This window comes from Hemiscyllium ocellatum, chromosome 25 (assembly GCF_020745735.1).
Source record: "Hemiscyllium ocellatum isolate sHemOce1 chromosome 25, sHemOce1.pat.X.cur, whole genome shotgun sequence".
Classification (NCBI taxonomy): Eukaryota; Metazoa; Chordata; class Chondrichthyes; order Orectolobiformes; family Hemiscylliidae; genus Hemiscyllium; species Hemiscyllium ocellatum.
The window spans coordinates 53814473-53831638 of NC_083425.1; the positions used below are offsets into that span (position 1 = coordinate 53814473).

The 17166-nt window shown below is 41.8% G+C and overlaps 1 protein-coding gene across 4 annotated transcripts in view; it reads right to left on the reverse strand.

The window, feature by feature from the left end:
* Positions 1-4514: 4514 nt before the first annotated feature.
* The window catches only part of pik3cg (phosphatidylinositol-4,5-bisphosphate 3-kinase, catalytic subunit gamma), a 42726-nt gene continuing 30074 nt past the window's right edge, over positions 4515-17166 (reverse strand). For all 4 annotated transcript variants that reach the window (XM_060844360.1, XM_060844359.1, XM_060844356.1 and 1 more), the window contains exons 7-11: positions 16910-17000; positions 16186-16316; positions 13950-14061; positions 10623-10780; positions 4515-7118 (exon numbers count right to left, since the gene is read on the reverse strand). In XM_060844360.1, the coding sequence (XP_060700343.1) occupies positions 6837-7118; positions 10623-10780; positions 13950-14061; positions 16186-16316; positions 16910-17000 (774 nt within the window). In that variant the 3' untranslated portion in view covers positions 4515-6836. The remainder of the gene's footprint in view (positions 7119-10622; positions 10781-13949; positions 14062-16185; positions 16317-16909; positions 17001-17166) is intronic.

Below are 17166 nucleotides of genomic sequence, written 5' to 3' on the forward strand. Positions count from 1 at the left end.
TTCCTTCCTTACCCTTTAGTGAACCAACCCTTTCTCTGGTTACCCTCTTGCTTCTTATATAAGAATATAAGGCCTTGGGATTCTCTAATTCTGCTTACCAAAGCTATTTCATGATCCCTTTTAGCCCACTTGGTTTCTCGTTTAAAATTGCTCCTACTCTCCCAATATTCCCCCAAGGCCCATTCTGTTCTTAGCTGCCTGGACCTTTTGTACGCTTCCCTTTTCCTCTTGGCTAGTCGCACAATTTCTCCTGAAATCCACGGTTCACAAATCTTGTCTTTCCTATCCCTTGTTTTCAAAGGGACGTGCCTATCCTGCACCATCTTCAACCTATCTTTGAAAGCCTCCCACATATCAAATGTGGATTTTCCTTCAAATAGTTGTGTCCAATCCACATCTTCAGGCCCCTGCCTAATTTTGATATAATTGGCCTTGGCCCCGTTTAATCCTCATCCCTTAGGACCACTCTCATCTTTGTCTATGAGTATTCTAAAACTTACAGAATTATAGTCACTATTCCCAAAAGAATCCCCAAAGATGGTCATTGCCTGGCATTTGTGTGGCACAAATGTTACTTGCCACATGTCAGCCCAAACCTGGATATTGTCCAGATTTTATTTCACTTGAGTATGGATTGCTTCAGTATCTGAGGAGTTGCGAATGGGCTGAGCATTGGCGAACATCCCCATTTCTGATCTTATGATGGAGCAATGGTCATTGATAAAGCAACTGAAGATGGTTAGGCCAAGGGCACTACCCTGAGGAACTCCTAAAGAGATATCCTAGAACTGAGGTAACTCACCTCCAATAACTACAACCATTTTCCTAGTTACAGCACAGAAAGACCCCTATTGGGCTCCTGATGTACACACTGACCCTCTGCAGGTGCAACAGTATTCGTCCCATCTGCTTGCCCTTCCCATCAAACAGTTACTCTTCAATAATTATTCAATCCCATTTTGAAAGCTTCAATTTGCCAACACCACAGATTCAGACAGTACAATCCAGATCCCATCCACCTGTGGTAGACAGATGCTGTTTCTAATTTTTAAGGATTCACGCGATCTATCCTGTCTATATCTGACATAGGCTTCCTTCTTTTTCTTAACCAAACCCTCAATTTCTTCAGTCATCCAGCATTCCCTATTCCTACCAGCCTTCCCTTTCACCCTGACAGGAATATACTTTCTCTGGATTCTTGTTATCTCATTTCTGAAGGCTTCCCATTTTCCAGCTGCCCCTTTACCTGCGAACATCTGCCTCCAATCAGCTTTTGAAAGTTCTTGCCTAATACCGTCAAAATTGGCCTTTCTCCAATTTAGAACTTCAACTTTTAGATCTGGTCTATCCTTTTCCATCACTATTTTAAAACGAATAGAATTATGGTCACTGGCCCCAAAGTGCTCCCGCACTGACACCTCAGTCACCTGCCCTGCCTTATTTCCCAAGAGTAGGTCAAGATTTGCACCTTCTCTAGTAGGTACATCCACATACTGAATCAGAAAATTGTCTTGTACACACTTAAGAAATTCCTCCAAGAAGAACAGCCTCACTCTTCTAATATAATCAGGTTAGGTTCTCATCCTTGGAAGTATTTTCTAATGCCTTATTGTGTCTGAAATTGGACATGTAGACCAGGTTAGACTGAACCAGCTTCATAATAAGGTTTACCATAATCTCCTTGCTATTTTACTCTGTGTCATTATTTACAAAGGCCAGGATCACACGCATTTTTACCCACTTACCCAACCTGTCCTGACGTCTTTGATTTGACATCTCATTCATCTGCTCCTGCACCTCTTATTGTATTGTTTATCGATTATGTCCTATCCTTATTGCCTTTTTACCTAATGTATCACTTCACACTTCTGTATACTAAATTTCATCTGCTACACACCCACCAATTTGACCAGCTTCACTAATCTCTTCACATTACTCCCTAGTTTTGCCATTTTGGGAATTGTACCATGTGCACCAAGTCAAAGTTATTAATATGGATCAGTAAAAACAGTGATGCTAGCACCAATCCCTCCAAAACCCCAGTTTGAACAACAACCATTCATCACTACTGTGTTTCCTGTCACTCGGCCAGATTCCCCTTTACACCATGTGCTTCAACTTTACTATCAAGCTTGATAGTGTGAAACTTTTATCAAAAGCATCAACCACATCAACTATATTTTTTTTCAAACTCTTCTGTTACCTAATCCAAGAACTCAATCAGGCTAGTTAAACATGATTTGTCTTCAACAAATCTGTCCTGGATTTTCTTGATTACAGAACCTCAGAATTGTTACAATACAGGAAAAGTCTTTTGGGCCCATAGGGTCTGCATAGCTTTCTGAGTGAGCACCCTGTTGAGTGCCATTCTTCTGCCTTCTCCTCATAACCCCGCACGTTCTTCCTTTTCATATCACTATCTAATACCCTTAAGATGCCACGATTGAATATGCCTCCGATAAGCACCAAAACAGCGCATTGCTGAATCAGACCACTCACTGCATGAAAGAGATTTCCTTGCATCTCTCTTGAATCTTTTACTAATTATTTTAAATCACTTCCCTCGTGTTGTCCATTACCTTACCTCTGGGAACTTTTTTTTCATGTTTACTCTGTCCAGATCACTCATGATTTTAAATCCTTTCAACCTTCCCTTCTCCAAGGAAAACAGTCATAACTCTCTGATCTGTCTTCGTAACTGAATTTCCTGGAATCGTTCTCATAAATATTTCTGCACTCTTCAATTCTTTAAGATCCTAATGTTTGCGGCCCAGAAATGTACACAGTATGGTCAGTTGAGACTAAACTAGTGACCTATTACAAGTTTCCATCCATTCTACAAACTTGCATCTCCTTACATTTCTACACTGTCCTCCACATAGTTTACAATTTTTCCAAGTTTTATATTATTTGCTAATTTTGAAGTTGTGCGCTGTACACCATGTCTAGATCATGTACATATAGAACCATATCAGGAAAAGTGAAGATTTCAAATCTGACCCTTGGGGAATGCCATTATAAACCTTCCTTCAACCTGAAAAGCATCACATAATCATTAGTCTAATCCAGTCACACAGCCAACTTTGTATCCATGTTATAATGCACAATTGTTAATTTTGTCCCAAATTTTGTCCCAGGTGGCACAGTGGTTAGCACTGCTGCCTCACAGCACCAGGGACCTGGGTTCGATTCCAGCCTCGGGCAACTGTCTGTATGGGTTTGTACGTTCTCCATGTCTGCGTGGGTTTTCTCCAGGTGCTCTGGTTTCCTCCCACAGTCCAAAGATATGCATGTCAGGTGAATTGGCTATGCTAAATTGCCCATAATGTTAGGTGCATTAGTCAGAGGGAAGTGGGTCTGGGTGGGTTACTCTTCGGAGGGCTGAAGGGCCTGTTTCCACACTGTAGGGAATCTAATCTAATCAATATGATTTCCCACCATTAAAATTAAATTGATTGGTATTTAGTTACTGGCTTTCTCCTTGCACTGCTCCAGTGTCTATCTTCAGGGATCATGACACTTTTCACAATTCTCCTATTTATTGCGTATTCCCTTGTTTTATTGAGTCAGTTAACTCAGTTGGCTAGTTGATTAGAATATGGAATTAAACCAACAACACAGGTTGAATCCCCATACCAGCAGTATGGCCCTGGCTCCTCCTCCTCACCTTATCCTACACTTGTGGATTGTTATCCTAAAGTTATATCTAACCTGTAATGGAGTGAGATGCTTACGGTGCATGTGGACTGTGGTTTCTTGCCTTGATTGCTCTCTCCAGGGGGAGGTGGGAATGTGGATTGAGGTTACAATCATATCTGCTGTGATGTTAAGTGGGGGAGCAGGATCAAGGAACAAAAAGAGCGGCATGGTGGCACAGTGGCTAGCACTGCTGTCTCACAGTGCTAGAGACCTGGGTTCAATTCCCACCTTGGGCAACTGTCTGTGTGGAGTTTGCACATTCTCCCCGTGTCTGCGTGGGTTTCCTCCGGGTGCTCCGGTTTCCTCCCACACTCGAAAAGTCAAAAAAGATGTGCAGGTTAGGTGAATTGGCCATTCTAAATTGCCCATAGTGTTAGCTGTTGGGGAATGGGTCTGGATGGGTTGCTCTTTGGAGGGTCGGTGTGGACTTGTTGGGCCGAAGGGCCTGTTTCCACACTGTAAGTAATGTAAAAAATGATCTACTCGTTATTCGTATATACGCAATTTGCTTCCCATATATAAAAAACAACCCAGTGAGGTTGGTCAAGTGATAAATGTTTTGCCAGATCAGGGAGACTTCTTCAAATTAGTTTTGATATCTCAAGGAAAAATCAGGCATGCACATTGGGAAAGAATGAGTGACAGAATTATTAAGAAAATCAGGAGCTGCTTTTGATTTACTGTTCGGGGTTCCCAAAAGATGAGCACCAACAGGTTTTGCATAACACGGTAATGGATTCTACTCCTTAAGTTGTATCTTTCACTTATCGCAAAGAAATGCAACATGTTTCAAAGCTGCTTTTATTTTTGGTTCATGTTGCAACTTACACAGATATTTGCATAATTATTAAGGGAGACCAGTATCTAAAAGATTTGCTAAAATGGTTTGTGGTTTGTAGAATGAGGCATTGTGACAGAATTAAACCAGTCATCATGGGCGGCACGGTGGCACAGTGGTTAGCACTGCTGCCTCACAGCGCCAGGGACCTGGGTTCAATTCCCGCCTCAGGCAACTGACTGTGTGGAGTTTGCACGTTCTCCCCGTGTCTGCGTGGGTTTCCTCCGGGTGCTCCGGTTTCCTCCCACAGTCACAAAGATGTGCGGGTCAGGTGAATTGGCCATGCTAAATTGCCCGTAGTGTTAGGTAAGGGGTATATGTAGGGGTATGGGTGGGTTGCGCTTCGGCGGGTCGGTGTGGACTTGTTGGGCCGAAGGGCCTGTTTCCACACTGTAAGTCTAATCTAATCTAATCTAACCACTGATTTGAAGCAAACAAGGCCCTAAATTGTTGATGGATTGTCTTCACATTCAAGGACTTTAAGGTTCATTTGAAAGAAAGCATGAACAATTTACTGTGGCAGAAAGTAGGGGAAGAAAAATACAGTGAAAATCCCTGCAATTGTTCTCCTGGGCTGCTCTTAACGACAACACAGAGATTTCCTCAAGACTCAGGGAAATTTCGTGCTGGGAACAGACGATTGTCTTTCCATTCCGTCACTTTAAAGACCGTATGCTTGTAGTACTTTTTCTGTCTTTAAGACTGTCAAAATATTATTCATATTCTTCTGAACAGTTTTATTTTCTTTATTCTTTCGTGGAGTGTAGCATCATTGACATCTTTTTCCCACCCCTAATTATCCTTGAACTGATTGAGTTGTTAGACAATTGCAGAGGACTGTTAAAAATCATCTACATTGCTGTGGGTTTGGCCTGGCATGTAGGTCAAACCACATAAGAATGGCAGGTTTTCTTTCCTACAGGACATTAGTGAGCCAGATGGGTTTTTATGACAAACATCTATTGTGGCCTATATTCTAAATTTATAATTTAAATTCCACCAGGTGGGATTTGAACCTGTATCCTAAGAATATTAGCCTTGGCTTCTGAATGTAGTCCACTGACATTACCATTACTGTCTCACCCTAACGATTAATAGAAATAATCAGCTGAACTTTTCCCAGTGATTTCTCATCCTCAGATATAACTTTGAAAGCCTGGATCATACATGAACCTCTCTCAAAATTAAGGCAGGGAAGAGTGACAAGTCCCAGAGGATTGGGTGAAATATTGCAAAAATGATCTACCAAGTGAGGTAGCAGAGTGCAGCAATCCAAATGGAGTTTCGAATGTGACAGGAGTGCGCAATAGTGGCCCACACTAAAACAGCCTCAGGTCATGGCAGGTGAGTGAAGAATCAGAGATATCTGCGAGTCTGCCGTATTGGCAGATACAAAGTGCCAACGTGCAACTTCAAAGCTGCACAACCTTCTCAAGTTAAACTGGCAGGTTATTTACCTAGACCCCAAAGACTCAGAAAAATGGGTGGCTGCAAAAGAGCTGTGTCCACCACATCCAGTATAAACACTACTTAAAACACAAGTCAGACAATTGCTGCTACTGGTGCCGTTTAAAGTAAGAGTGTTTCTACGGTAATGGGAGGAAGGGTTGAAGTAAAGAGAGATTGGGTTTTGTATGTTCATCTGCTACTGGGAGTTGGAAGCTAATTGCATATCACAGAACAATTGACTGCCTGATCCAACAACAGTTTTTAACAGATCTTCAGTTGATCGTCCAAACAAAGTTGTAAGCGTGTTTCTAAAAATCTCCAGCAGACTTCAGCTAGTGAATAATTCCTTCGAGTGAAAGGAAACTTACATTTGCATGATGCTGAGGACCGAAATTGTTTCAACCTTTCAAAGAGAAGATATCTTTGAGTTGAAAGTGTTGGTCAGTACTTTTGCTGTTGTTTTTTTGGAAATAGTAATGCATTTCAAATTTGATTGAAGCGGAACATTGAAAAGCTAGATTCTGAACTATTTTTGACTGAACAAATTGATCTTGGAATACAGGTAGTTCTTCTATAACATGATGGTTGCGTTCTTGTGCAACCCTGTGTTATAGAAAAATCATACTTTGGAAACAGCACTTAAAATGTTGACAATATAATCACATTACAACCAACACACGTTTTAAAAGTTCGCGCTTTAGAAACAATGTCCCCAATTCATCAATCGCGTTATAGCGAATTCGTGTTAACGAAACGTGTGGTATAGCAGAATGACCTGTAATCTAGATTCCAGAGAGAAATGTTCCCCTACTTCCATGTCTATCACTCTCCATTTTGTCTCTTTGAGCAGCTATGCAGAGTGTTTCTCAACCCCCTGTTTTATCCCAAGTACAAGGTGGAGGAACCAGTTGAACTGTACAGTCCATCCCTTGTCCCGACAGATCTCAATCTGATCCAGAAAGTGCTTCTTAGCCTCTTCCTCATTCTTGCCAACAGTAAGTGTCTCACGAATGTATTCAATGTCCTCTTTGCTGGTTAGTTGTGGCATCCCTGTCATCACCATCATGGAGAAGAGTATAATCAACAGGTTGGTGTGGTGGCGAAGAGCAAGGTAGGCCTTGACACAGATATCCTATGGAAGGAAATGAAATATGCATCTTACTTCTTTTCCATTAAGGCTACATTTAACAGAAAATTCACTTTGTCAGACACTACCGTACCTGAGTTGCGATATAAAGTAACAAGCAAGGGTTTTTAATTGTCACAGCCAGCACACGTTTTAAAAGTTCACACTTTAGAAACAGTGTCACCAGTGCATCAATTGCATTCGTGAATGTGCATTATGGCAGAATGACCTGTGTGAGACACTAGTCATGCAGTGATAGTGTCCCTATCTCTAGACCAGAGGGTCCACAGTCATGTCCTATTGGCCGCAGAGGTGTGTGTCATAATATATTCAAACAGACTGATTAAAATATTTTTAAAATTGAATCCAGACTAGCGAGTTTTGAGAAGATTTGTAGCTCAGGTTGAGGTTCTGTATGTAAGTTTGCTCATGGATGTTTCGTCACCATACTAGATAACATCATCAGTGAGGTTCTGGTGAAACACTGGTGTTAGTGATCCGCTTTCTATTTGTGTGTTTAGCTTTCCTTGGGTCAGTGATGTTGTTTCCTGTGGTAATATCAGTTCCCGTGGTGATATCAGTTCCCGTGGTGATGTCATTTCCTGTTATTTTTCTCAGTGTGGTAAATGGGATCCAAGTCGATGTGTTGGTTGGTAGAGTCAAAGAGTCAGAGATGTACAACATGGAAACAGACCCTTCGGTCCAACCTGTCCACGCCGACCAGATATCCCAACCCAATCTAGTCTCACCTGCCAGCATGCGGCCCATATCCCTCCAAACCCTTCCTATTCATATATCTATCCAAATGCCTCTTAAATGCCTCCACCACATCCTCTGGCAGCTCATTCCATATATGTACCACCCTCTGCGTGAAAAAGTTGCCCCTTAGGTCTCTTTTATATCTTTCCCCTCTCACCTTAAACCTATGCCCTCTAGTTCTGGACTCTCCAATCCCAGGGAAAAGACTTCGTCCTTTTATCCTATCCATGCCCCTCATAATTTTGTAAACCTCTATAAGGTCAAGCCTCAACCTCCGACACTCCAGGCAAAAAACAGCCCCAGTCTGTTCAGCGTCTCCCTATAGCTCAAATCCTCCAACCCTGACAACACCCTTGCAAGGTAGAGTTCTGGTTGGAATGCCATGCTTCTAGGAATTCTCATCTGTGTCTCTGTTTGGCTTGTCCTAGGATGGATGTGTTGGCAACATCGACCTGGCCTAGGAAACACTGAATACACTATTAGAACAACCAAAGATACATATACCAAACACCATCAACTTCAACAGCAAAGACAACATTGTCAAGTTAGAGGATCAATGCCTTACTACCCACTTCACTTTCAATAACAAAATCTACAGACAAACCACAGAACACCCATGGGATCTCCAATATCAGGATTCTTAGCAGAGGCAGTAATGCAGAGACTCAAACAAACAGCTCTGCCAACCATCCAATCCAAACCTTGGGTCCGTTATGTGGATGACACCTTTGTCATCACTAAGTGAACCAAATTAGAGGAAACCTTCAAGACCATCAATAATATCCTTATTGGCATAAAATTCACTAAAGAGGAGGAAAAACAACAATAAACTGCCATTCCTAGATGTCACAGTAGAGCAAACAGCCAATGGGGAACTTCAAAACAGCATCTCCAGGAAAACAACACATACGGACCAAATACTGAACTACAGAAGCAATCATCCCAACATCCACAAACAAAGCTGCATTGGAACATTACTTCAGCAAGCCACTACACACTGCAGCACAGAGGAACCTCGAAGAGCAGAGGAAAATCACCTATATATCACATTCAAAAGAACGGGTACCCTAGCCACATTCCCCTATATCAAAGGTATCTCAGAAATGACTGCCAGACTACTCAGGCTTCTTGGCATCATGGTAGCCCACAAACCCACCAATACACTAAAACAGCAGCTAATGAACTTTAAAGACCCCATACAGACAACAAGCAAAACTGGTGTCATTTACAAAATACCTTGCAAGAACTATAACAAACACTACATTGGACAAACAGACAGAAAACTAGCCACCAGGATACATGAAAGTCAACTAGCCACAAAAAGTCACGATCCATTCTCACTAGTACCCTTACATACAGATGAGGAAGGACACCACTTCAACTGGGACAACACATCCATCCTAAGGCAAGCCAGAGGCATGCGTGAGAATTCCTAGAAGCATGGCATTCCAGCCGGAACTCTATCAACAAACATATCGACTTGGACCCCGTTTACCATCCTCTGAAAAAACGAACAGGAAATGACATCACCACTGGGACTGACGTCACCATGGGAAATGACATCACCAACCCAAGGAAACCTAAACACACAAATAGAAAGCGGGCCACTAACAGTAGTGCTTCACTGAAGGCTCATTGATGATGTTAGGAGAAAGTGAGGACTGCAGATGCTGGAAATCAGAGCTGAAAAATGTGTTGCTGGAAAAGCGCAGCAGGTCAGGCAGCATCCAAGGAGCAGGAGAATCGACGTTTCGGGCATAAGCCCTTCTTCAGGAATGAAACGTCTGAAAGTGAACTTTCCAGCTCAGCGAAGAAACTTACATACTGAATCCAGATTCCTTGGATTTAAAATAAAAGGTCAGCAAGATTTGGTCTGATATTCATTGCACAAAGCTGTAGAAGCTCTCAGGAATTTGGGTTCATCCCCTCACATATATCCCTCCCAGCCGATGCCACCCATAAAGCAGTTCCAGAAATAAAGAGTAAGGTTGATATCCTGCATTGTGAAGAGTACCTCAAAAGTAACAAATACTGGAAACTCTAGTTTTTTTTTCCCATTGTTTGTTAAAAAGCCTCCCAGAATGTGTCCAAAATCTCTCATCCATCACTGCACAGAAACTTGAATTTGAAAATCTATCATAGATACTGTTGCTATGCTTTTGTGAGTGCAGGTGATTACAGATCTCAGATTATTCAGAAAATACAAAACTCATCTATCTGTTCCTTGCTGTCCAATAAACTCCACATTCCCTTGTGTGAGGAGGAGGCCTTTTAATGTGAGGCACCTATTTGTATTTATGTCGCATCTTTGGTGCAGTAACACAGTCAAAGATGCATGGTAGAAGATCTCAGGCAAAGTTTAGTTCGAAGATTTGGATAGGTTATCAAAAACTTGATCAAAGTGGTATGATGTCTTAAACAAGCAAGCAAGGGGAGAGGAATTTTAGAACTTCGGCCCTGATGGCCATCAATGTCAGACTGAATCAATCAAGAATACTCAAGAGGTCAGAGTTGGAGAAACAGCGTTCCTTTTAGGATATAAGATTGGAGCAGGTCACCGAGATGGGGGAGGGTGAGGCCATGAAGGGACTGGAACATGAAAATAGGAAGTTTAAAACTGGGATACTGCTGGATTAGGTGCCAGTCTAGAGCAGTGAGTACTGGAGTGTTGGTAGAATAGGACTTGGTGTGAGCCGGATGTAGGCAGTCACTTTGTAATCTGTCAGGTGATACAGCATTAGATTCACATACCTGAAACTTCTGGAAATGTTGGCTTGTCTTCTTCCCGGATGTGCCCATCACAAAGAGAAAGTCAGGAGTGAGAACAAAAGGCACTCTCTCTTTATTGATTCCCAGGAAGCTTTTGTAGTTCCCAAGAATATGACCAAAATCAATATGGAAAAGATTTCCTGAATGGAATAAAGCAGAAAGTTGTGAGTTTTCCTGTTGGTGCAAGTGTTCATAATCCTCTCATGAGTATTAATGAGCTATCAAACTAACCGGCAGTAGGATCAGTAACTAAGTAACATCAATTTAAGATAATTACCAAAAGAACCACAGAGAGAATTGTTTTATGCAGCAAGAGCATTCTTGCATGCATTGACAGACTGGTAGAAACAGACTCTGTCATAATTTTCAGAAGGGATTTGGGCAAATACCTAAAACATTCAATTTACAAAGCCTAGTGGAAATAATACTCCTAATTGCATAGCCAAATACCATGGGTCAAATGGCTTTCCTCAGTTATCCCTGTCCCTTTGTGGAGTACGTGGAAAATTCCTTGTTCCAATCCTACCCACAACTCATTCTCCAGTACAATGATGATATGATCAATCTCTCATCCAGAATGGAAAAAATGATCAATTTTGCTTTCAATTTCCACCCTGCTTTCACTTTCATCTGGTTCATCTCTTCCTCCCTTCCTTGACATAGTTTCCATTTCTAAAGCCAGGCTACACTACAAACACACTGACCCCCACTACTACCTCGATGATACATCCTCACACTCCACTTCCTACAAATACTCCAGCCCATTCTCCCAGTTTTTGCACCTTCATCACATCTTTTCTGATGATGCCACAGAAGGTCTTTAGAAACGTCCACCTTTTTCCTAAACCAAGGATTCCCCACCACTGTGGTTTACCATACTCTTAGCTATGTCCAACCCATTTCCCACACCTCTACCCTCACCCCTTCACTTCCCTCCCACAATACTGATAAGATCCCCCTCATTCTCACTTTTCACCCCACCAGAATCCACATCTAAAGGATCATTACCCTTTATTTCCACCACCCCAGTGGGATAACACCACCAGACACATTCCCCTCTCTTCCCTTGTCAGCATTCTGAAGGGACCACTTATTTGTGCACAGAGAGGCCAGTGAGGTAATGGTTTGAATGTTTTGGTCAACAGTTGATAATAAGATAGATTGGTAAGGTGATGACTTAGTGCTGTGATTCTAGATTATTAATCTGGAGACCTAGGTGATGCTCTGAGGACCTAGGTTCAAATCCTGCCATGGTTGAATCTTAATTTTAGATTCTTTTTACTTCAGTTTCTAATGATGACAATGAAATTGTTGCCAGGAAATACACATCTCACACACTAATGCCCTTTGGGGAAGGAAACTGCATCCTTACCAGGTCTGGCTTACATTTGATGCCAGACACACGGCATTGTGATTGACTTTTAACTGATGCCAGGCAATTAGGGATGGGTAATACTCCTGGCTTAGCCAGTGACACCCATTTGCCATGAATAAATAATCAAAAAATTAATTCAAAACTGAAGGAAAAAATGGCATTCATTCATTTGAAGGCCACTCTCTCCCTGGTATGTCAGAGTATAAGCAATAGGAGCAGGAGTGAGACACTGGCCCTTTAAGGCTGCTCTGCCATTTACTAAAATCATGCATCATCTTCCTTCTAAATATCACCAGCCCACACAACTCCCATATATCGTCAGACATACAGTTCTCAAGAGTAAAGAATTCTGAATATTAGCAACCCTTTTAATGGGAAAAGTTTCTCCTTATTTAACTGCTTGAGCTGGTATTCTGAGACTATGATCTCCCCCAAGCTCTGGATTTAGCAGGTGGGGAGGGGAACATCTTCCCAGCATCTACCCTCTAAGGATTTTACATGTTTTAAAGAGATTAACTGACAGCATCATCAATGTGCTTCAGGGCTTGTTCCCCTGCACCTAAAAGCCATCGATGTTGCTACATTTGCACCAATATTATGTTGCAGTTTATGTTTCTACCCTACACTACTATCTGAATGCATTTCCCACTCTGCTTGCACAACAATCTTTTTCATATCTTTCACACTCATTGATTAGCTCATGCAACAGTGCTGCCTGATATTTCTCACTTTCCACAGTTCTGCTTCCTTTAGGGTGTGACCTACACTGAGGTTAGTCATGGCTTTGTGGGCAGCAGCAGTCCATTCTTTACTACAACTCTCAACATCATCCCCATTTTTACTATTATTCATGTTACTGGAATAAGCAAATCTTTGAAAAAAATTTCTATTTGTTAAATGGGCCATTTGCAGCAAATACGGGTTCTAAGGACAGTGAGCTTTATCCCTCGTCCCAGATATCAACATAGACAAACTTGCACAGGGTGAATTCCCCTATTTCTCTCGTACTAGCTCAGGATTTGTTAAAACTAATTCAAATGGCTGGAACAGTTCACCTTGGAACAGAGAAGGTCAAGGGAGCTGTAACTGTTAAGGGCAGCACGGTGACTCAGTGGTTAGCACTGATGTCTCACAGCACCAGGGACCCAGGTTCAATTCCAGCCTCAGGCAACCGTCTGTGTGGAGTTTGCACATTCTCCCTGTGCCTGCATGGGTTTCCTCCAGGTGCTTCAATTTCCTCCCACAATCCAAAGATGTGCAGGTTAGGTGAATTGGCTGATCTAAATTGCCTATAGTAATGGATGCATTAGAGATTCTAGATTAGAGTGGTGCTGGAAAAGCACAGCAGTTCAGGCAGCATCCGAGGAGCAGGAAAGAAATGGGTCTGGGTGGGTTACTGTTCGGAGGGTCGGTGTGGACTTGTTGGTTGAGGGCCTGTTTCACATTGTAGAGAATCTTATCTAAAATTAAGTTAAATTTTTATAGAGTAATTAAAGAATGGCTTGAATTGGACTGAAATCTGTAACCAAAGAACTGAAATTTAAGGTAATTGTCAAAAAAAGCCAAAAGAGAGATGAGGAGAGACTTTTTTAATTATGCAGTGAATTATATTAAATCAGCAAGCTGCCTCACAAGGTACTGAATTCAATTGTAATTTTTAAAAGAAAATAAGATAAATACTTGAAGGAAGGAAAAGTTTGTAAGTCTGTGACTTAAGAGAGGGACAGTCTGACTTAACAGATAGCTCTTTCAAACAGTGGGAACCAGCATGATGTGCCAAAACGTTTCCTTCATTGCTTAATGCTTCTTCAAATCCTCTTCCTTCCAATAAATCAGTGCAGATTGTCAATGGAATAGAGACCTGTGTGTCTTCGCATCACTGAAGCCTTCTGAGGAACACATATAAATCACCCGATTAGACACTACACACTCACCTGACTCTGTGATCATGATGTTGTCATTGTGCCTGTCTCCTATGCCCAGGATGTAGGTTGCAACACAATACCCAGCACATGAATAAACAAACCTTTCAACAGCTGACTGGAACTGCAACATCAATAACGAATGGTTTCAGTTTGCATAGTTTAACAGGCATTTATAATATTAAACACCATAACAAGAGGTCATCCAGCCCAGTTACATCAGAAAGTGTCAAATAGTTAACACAAATCATCCAAAAATAAACAGTGCCAGAAAAATGCTGGTAATATTTGCTTTGACAGAGAGATATTGTGATGGCAGCAGACACATGTCCACCTGTGACACAAGGTACCATTATCAATAAGGCAGAATACATCCGAGAAAACACACTGATGGCTCATTCCATCTAATGGTCATTTTATTCAAACTTTATAAATATCAATTTTGACATTAAGTTGCAGCCCATATGGTTTTGGTAAGGTACCGGATGCCTATCCAGTATTCATTACCATCACCAGTGAGTTATATAATACCCATTTGGTGCTGAGGAAAGCAGTGAGTCAGACTAGTTGCTAATACTTTTGAACAGATTCAGAACTCTGCTGGTCTAACATCCTTGAACTACTCCAGCAAACTTGCCCACGACCTGCAAACAGTTCGATTCCTGTCATTCAGTCTGCTAGTCATGAACTAGTCTATTAGCAGTGAGCTGATCCAGTACCCAGTTAATAGTCCTCTGTAACTAGGGCTGGACAGAAGATTTCATTTAACTTGACCATTGATTAGATTCCCTACAGTATGCAAGCAGGCCCTTCGGCCCAACAAGTCCACACCAACCCTCCGAAGAGTAACCCACCCAGATCCATTCCCATACTCTATATTTGCCCTGACGAATGTGCAATTTAGCATGGCCAATTCACCTAACCTGCACATCTTTGAATTGGAGGAGGAAACTGGAGCACTGGAGGAAACCCCACTAAGACATGAGAATGTGCAACTCCACACAAGACAGTCGCCCAAGGCAGGGATCGAACCTGAGTCCCTGGTGCTGTGAGGCAGCAGTGCCAGCGACTCAGCCACTGTGCTGCCCCACTTCCACATTATATTCACTGTGGTCAGATAATGGGGTGGCTCAGTAGTTAGCATTGCTGCCTAATAGCACCAAGAACTTGAATTCAATTCCAGCCTCAGGCTGTATGGATCAACACACATTCTCCCTGTGTCTGCATGGGTCTCCTCTGGGCGGTTTCCTCCCACAGTCTAAAGATGTGCAGATTAGGTAGATTGGGCATGCTAAATTGTCCATTGGGATCCTGAGATATGTGGTTTAGGTGGATTAACCATGGGAAATGCAGGGCGATCGGGTTTGGGGGAGGGGGGGGGCCGAGTCATGAGTTCTGGGTGGGATGCTCTTTGGAAAGTCAGCATGAAGATGATGGGCCAAATGACCTGCTTCCAAGTTGCAGGGATTCTATGAGGAAGGTGAGACTTAAGCTTTCACCTTCTGGCTCAGAGGTGGAGTCTACCCATGCACCTGGTATTTCGAGATGGTCTCCCATCCAAGTACTAACCATACCTAAGTTTACTTAACCTCCAAGATCAGACAACATAAGACATTTTCAGTATAGCATGGCTGAAGTACTTTGAATCAAACTGTCCGGCCATGTTGTGAGACACATGCAGCTCAGGTGAGAGTTGAACCCAGACCTTTGAGCCCACAGGCAGGGAGACTCCACAATGTTTCAAGAGTCCTAAGGCAGCCATTTTGTATTCTGTACTTAACAATCATTCAACATGTAATGAACAAAATTTATTGTAGAATCACTAACCAGCCAAAACAAATGACTGAATCAGTCGCTTAATTATTTTGCAATTGGAGAATAATTAACTGATCAAGTAGTTATCAAATTGGAAACATTCTGATATCTGTGAATTTAAAAATATTAACTAGCTGCAACAAGCTTTATTGTGGGAATGGGAGCAGTCAGGTACTGAGAATGAATCTCTATTTTGCACTTGGCTATCTGGAGCAGTTGCATGGTAAAAGCAACAGGGATTTGCATGAACCTAGATAAAATTATGAAGTGTCTTTTATACTCCCCTGCAGAGAAGTAGACACAAATTGTCCAAACCAATGAAATTAAGCCATTGGCTACTAACAACAGCTTTGATTCAACATGAGGTAATGCTAATTCAGGAGATTAAAAAGTCAGATAATGTAAATCTCTTGTAAAAGTTTACATCATTTACCTTGTCTTCAATCGGACACTTGTCTTTCAGCCAGTGATTCAACACTTCATCCTTAAATGCCCCTGTGTTGCCAACTGTGCTCTGTTGAATCTTAGCAATGGTTGTGGCATCTTTCACAATCTGAATCATTCCTACAGAAGTACAACACTTTGGATTTGTGATCTTACACAGAATTAAATGACACTGCTAACCCAGGCATTCATGCCTCAGATGGGTTCACCATTGTATGTTGACAATATTATCACCCCATCAGTCACTGGGCTCAAATTAAACACAGGATAAAACACTGGAATCTAGTGGAGAAGGGTCTACTGCACAGCTATTTTTGCACATAATGCAAGAGATGCTATCACTGTGAACCTTTAAATATAACACTACCCATTGCTAATTCCATTTCCCACATGAACCATTGTCAATTGTTGCCAAATTCATTGCTCAAAGTGACTTTGAGCCCATTGGTCTGTGTTTCATTGGAACCCTGGTCCCACAGGCCAGTTTATAAACCATCCAGTTCTTAAAAAAGTTAAAAATCACACAACACCAGATTATAGTCCAACTGGTTTAATTGGAAGCACACTAGCTTCCAATTAATCCTGTTGGACTATAACCTGGTGTTGTGTGATTTTTAACTTTGTACACCCCAGTCCAATACCGGCATCTCCAAATCATGCTTAAAAAAGAATAGAGTTAGAGGCCAGAGGCCAAAGTAAAGCTTTTTTCTTACCGATTTTGTTTCCTGTTGCAATGCACCCATACGGCAAAAGACAAAGATCCAAAGATTCCATCTCCCAGATTGAATCCATAATTAGAAGGATCTGTGGATAGATTAAAACATTGTTTCACTTATCAAATTATTCAGAGCAGTAACTCCATGCAGCATCATGAAACAATTGTTGTTCCAAGCACTGTTCACTTGTCCCACATGAACAAGCCCCTTTGTAGAATTCCCTGTGGAACTGGGTTACTCTTTTTATTATGAGC